This window comes from Octodon degus, unplaced genomic scaffold, assembly GCF_000260255.1.
Source record: "Octodon degus isolate 3935 unplaced genomic scaffold, OctDeg1.0 scaffold00269, whole genome shotgun sequence".
Taxonomy (NCBI): Eukaryota; Metazoa; Chordata; class Mammalia; order Rodentia; family Octodontidae; genus Octodon; species Octodon degus.
In genome coordinates, this window is record NW_004524845.1 from 1,745,439 (window position 1) to 1,750,950 (window position 5,512).

The 5,512-nt window shown below is 34.1% G+C and overlaps 1 protein-coding gene across 1 annotated transcript in view; it reads right to left on the reverse strand.

Annotated features, from left to right (window-relative positions):
* Gc (GC, vitamin D binding protein) overlaps window positions 1–5,122 on the reverse strand; it is a 72,034-nt gene extending 66,912 nt beyond the window's left edge. The window contains exon 1 of the mRNA XM_023706785.1: window positions 4,991–5,122. Coding sequence (XP_023562553.1) covers window positions 4,991–5,048 — 58 coding nt within the window. The 5' untranslated portion in view covers window positions 5,049–5,122. The remainder of the gene's footprint in view (window positions 1–4,990) is intronic.
* Between the last annotated feature and the right edge of the window lie 390 nt (window positions 5,123–5,512).

Consider the following 5,512-nt stretch of genomic DNA (forward strand, 5'->3'; position numbering starts at 1 on the left):
TTATGACTTTGAAAACACAGGCATCCATAGAGAAAAAATAGGTAAGTAGAATTATATCTTGTTAAAAAAACCCTGCACATCAAAGGAAGCAATTAACAAAGTGAGGACACCCTCCACAGAGTGGAGAAAAACATTTTCAAAACATATATTTGGTAAAATATATAATAAACAACTCAATAGTATGAAAACAAATAGCCAAATGAAAAATAGGCAAATAACTTAGCTGAATATTTTTCAAATACAGATACATAAATGTCTAATGAGTACATAAAAATTCTCAATCTATTAATCCTCAGGGAAATACAAGTAAAACCCACAAAGAGATATTATCTCTTATTTGAATGGATGATATGAAAGGTTAGTTGTAAGAGAAAATGGAACTTTTTAAACTGTTGGTGAGTCTGTAGCTTACAACAACCATTATGAAATATCATATTAATACCCGAAAAATACTAAAAAAATATTATAATAGGGTATATTCAACCCTCTCAGGAAGATACCTAGAATAGGGCTAACTGTATAAAATGAAATTTCTAGTTATAGTTTTTGAGGAATCTCCATATTGATTCCCATACATGTGATATGTACATGTACCAACACCACACAAGTAGTGTAAATATTACGTACTGCAAATGTATACTAATAAAATTGAATTATAAGATTAAATAAGTTTCCCAGCATTAAGAGGAACATAGCTTGTGTAGAGGCCTTTTGTTTTGCCCATTCATATTTAAGTTTGGGCCAATCTATGAGCAGTAACTCCCAACAGAGGACAGAGCTATGATTGGATTGTTTCAGGTGCTATGACTCTGAATCTCCCCCCTCAGCTGCACATACTCAATCTTGTCATTTCATTAGTCTCACAACAGTGAGCCAATTTCTAAGAGCCCAAAGCATTTTTGGACTCACTGAATTATAACAAGGTTATATTTTCATTTATATGAATGATTGCAGAGGTGTTAGAATTATGAGACTGGTTTGAGAGCCAATTAAAGTGGCCAGGAGAACTACAAAACAAGTCTGGATTGGAGCCATGTATGGAAATCTAAATTTCAGGAGTGGATGTGAAATGCAATACTAACACTCTAAGAGTTAGTTCTCTTCAGGAGAGAAAGGAGAGAGACTCACTGATAAACACAGAATACTATGGAGGTTTCTGCCATAGAATACTCTATTGAAAGCTGATCAATTTCACAGCAAAAGATTATGGAACATAGGAATGATTTAATGTTGAAAATAAAAATAACTCAAATAATGTCAAAAAAGACTCTAAAGGACTGAGTAAGAAATTCAGACGTTACAGTGTCAGGAATGTAGACAAAGCTGTTAGGGGTCACAAGTGCAACAATGACAGGGTTTGGATATACACAATAGGCAGATGAAATTCACTAGTAAACCAATTTAAGGTGATGTTAGCAGTTGCTTGTTCTTGTTTTATATATGTTTATAGTTTACAAAAAATCAATTTAAAGTGTATGTTTTACAAGTGGCAGCATGTTAGTGATCCAGATCTCTGGTTCTCTTATGGCTAGACTTTTTTGCTGTTCCTTGAGCTGTCAAGTGGAGATGATAGCACTAAGCTCATTATGGTACTGTGTGGATAAAGTCAGGTTACTAAAAATATTTTAAATATGCTGTCATTTTTTTAAACAAAATACTTGCTAATAATTTTATTTATAGAGAATAAATGTTAGTATCAGTGCTCTGTACTGGAAGTTTTATATGATGAGAATATTAAAAATAACAATGATAAATTTTTAGAAAGTGTTTATTCGTTTCAGGACATCCATTATTAAGCTTCTCTCATGAAATTTTTTTTAAAACTCAAAACTACCTTATAAGGTTAGTACTTTGGTGACATTACACAAATATTTATTAGACACTCCCTATATGTCAAGTAGTAGTCTAAAACAGGAAGCTACAATGGGAAGTTAAAAAATGAAGTCCTTAGTTCCTGAAACTTGCATTCTACTTTTGTTAAAATGAATGAATAGGTAGTGCATAGCAGGTCAGGTAGTTAAGAAGGATGTCATCTGATTTATGAAATCTAGATAAGAAAACTATGTTTAAGTATCATAAGAGAACTAATGAAGTTTTTTGCATCTATTTCATTTGGGACTCCAGGGACTTCAGTAGTGTGAAATAGTCAGTGTCTACTTGCTGTCAGAACTTCAAAACAGTGGCTCATGTCCTAGGCTTGTCTCCTATGTATATTTCCAAGACTGAGTCATTCCTGGGTCTTTTCATTTGCAGGTCCTGGTCTAAGTTGACATTCACAGGGATTTTCAGGGTCAGAGCTGAGTCAAAAGAGTAATCTTCCAGGGTTTCTTGGGACTTGGCCTATGCACAACATTTTATTTTTTGTTTCTCATTTTGTCTCACACTTTATGTGGTCTAAAAATGAGACACTATTTGAAAAACAGCTTCAATGCAAAACATAACCTAATTATACTTTGTATGGTTATGTTTCATATTTATAGAATATTTTATTTATGTGGCATGAATTAAAAAACAATGCATTTCCAAATATTCCCCAAAATAATAATAAAGAAAAAACCTTAAGAATGCTAACAAAACTCAAATACTGCATGTGTAAGATTCCTGATTCCACCCAGACCCCAGGCCCAGCATGTGAGTGTGACTGCCTGGGGCCCGCTGTGTCCTCATTTGACACAGATCCCAGGCCCAGTGTACAGGTCTGGTGTGGAACCCTGTAACAGAAATCCCTGCAAATAGGCTAGAGGCAAGAACCTCCTAGCTGATCCAGGAGCAGAACATCTTGTAAGTGGCACAGAGGGGTAACCTCTAAGGGCTGTAGCAGGAAAAAGTGGAGCACAGATGCCAGACCCAAGCCACACCATCCTGGAGGAATTTTAAATTGGTAGATCCAGATCTGGTGCTAAGGCAATAATAACTCTACGTAACGCTACACCAAAGGTCAGAAGACAGTGCTATACAAAATTACAAAGAGAAGGAGGAAAATGCATTCTCGGGTCCTGAGCCCACCCAGAACAAATGCAGGAGACACTAACATAGAAGAAATTGAAAATCACACAGCTGAAATCTCTGAAATAATAGCATCGGAAGTAGAGAAACAAGTGCAGAAAGGTATAGAGGAAATCAGATCAGAAATAATTTCTGAAGTTAAAAAAGAAATGATGACTATGAAGAAAGAAGTACTAAGTGCTTCTAAAGAAGATACTGATAAAAAAAAGAGCAAAATGTAAAAATGATGGAATCCTTGAATAAGTAACATAGGAAAGAAATAGAATGCATGAAGCAGATTCACAGTGATATACAAGAAATTAAAACCTCAATCACAAGCTGACAATACAGTTTGAATGAAAGTGAAAATAGACTTTCAGACCTTAAAGACACCATTGCAGCTAGTAAAAAATAAAAGATCTCTCTCTCTCTCTCTCTCTCTCTCTCTCTCTCTCTCTCTCTCTCTCTCTACCAGGTATTGAACTCAGGTCTTTGCACTTGCCAGAGAGGCGCTTATTCCACTGAGCCATCTCCCTGGCCCCTAAAAATGGCAGAAAGTTTTTTATTTTTTGGCTGCCTGAAGATGCCATCAGGGCATTTCTGCTTTCCCGTGAGTATCTGGGTTCGAACCAGAGCATCTCGATTCTGACTGCTTTGTTTAAGCAGGCACTTAAACAACTGAGCTAGTGGGCAGGCCCCCCAAAAATATTCAATGCTGTGTACTTTTTTGTTTTTTTGCCAGAACCAGGGATTGAACTCAGGCCATTGCGCTTGCCAGGGAAGCGCTTATTCCACTAAGCCATCTCCCCCATCCCGCTAATATCTCTTTCAAACAACTAGGATGCAGGAAAATATAATTTAATATTTACAAGACGATGCAAAGATGAACAATATAAGACTAACAGGCATCAATCTGAAACAAGGAGTCTATACAAATATTATAAAAAGAATATGGATGGGAGTAATAGTAGAAAACTTTCCAAATATGGGGAAACATTCAGAAATCCAGATTACTGAAGTATATAGAACTCCAAATAACATCAACCTAATGAAAACCACACCCATACATATACTAATCAAGATCCCAGAAATTCAGCACAGGAATAGTAGCTGCTAAAGAATAAAGCCACTAAAGAAGAGAAATAGATCACATTCAAATGAAAACTCATCAGAATAATTTTATTCAAATTTCTTGTGCAAAATGTTCATTTCTCTTGGAAATGTGGTGTTATACGATCAACTAAATTCAGAAATTTTAAATCTTTAAATATTCATCACCTACCCCTTTCTACCTTGAGATTCTAATTATATGAATATAAGTTTCTTGATTTTGGCACAGAGTGAACTATCATATGACTGATCTTTAAATTCTTCATTTTTATTTTGGACAATTTTTATTGTTATATTCATTTAAGTTTAAATAATTTATTTCTAATGTTCAATCTATTATTAATCTTATGCTAGTATTCACTTCATAAATATTTCTCTATAATTCACTCTGTCTATATCTTATATCTTTCACATTTCAATATTTGTCTAAAATTTTTAATATTCTATGTAATTATTGATTTTCAATAAAATTAATAAAAATTTAAAAAGATTCCTATAGGTAGAAGACAAGGAGGAAGAGGAAGAAGAAGGAAATTTCTCAGTTGCTCTTATGCATCATTGTCATAGAACATTGCCCTCTCAATTGGAGAAATGATTTGAAGTCTGAAAAATGCTATCTGATGAATCAACCAGCTCCAATGTATTGTCTTTTGAAAGTTAATACATTTTTAGGTCTTATTTATAAAACAGGAATAATTGACAAACTACATAATAAGATATGTATAATCTTATGGTATAATTGAGCTCAAATTAACTCCTCTTATTTTTCCTTCATTCTTCCAACGTGCTCTCCAATTCTTTCTCTTTTTTTAAACTTTTGTACATTTTTTATGATTTAATAAAAAATTACAGTCATAAGAATTCTCATGAATTGTTACAGGAAGAGAGACATTACCTCTTTCTAAAGCATTGCTCAGTGCTACAGCAAGCAGGAGAACACAGACTGTCTTCATTGCTCCACCAGGGAGTCCTGCAGCAATTCTGTCAGGCAAGTTACTCAGTACAAGATGACAGCCTAAAGTTACAGTCCCCTTTTACTAAGACCCCTGTTGTGAAATAATCAATTATTAATCTCTACACGAAAAAAGAGAAGCAGATCCAGAATAGGTAATATATCAATCAGGACAAACAGACAGATGAGGGATAGTGTACTGGAAATTCTAGGAGATTTCAATAATTAACTTTGTCAAACTGCAAAGGAGATAAGGTATGCAGATAATTTTCCACTGCTCTTTTCACAACAAAATGGTGTAATATATTAGCTAAGTACACATCTTCCTTTCTTCATGCTGAATTGTATCTTTGGACATTCTTTACTCCTCATGTGCTAATGGAAAATTGGAGATGTGCTTACATATTGTCTTTTTTTCTGTGTTTAATCTTCTAAAAATTGTATTACTTTAAAATATCACAGACA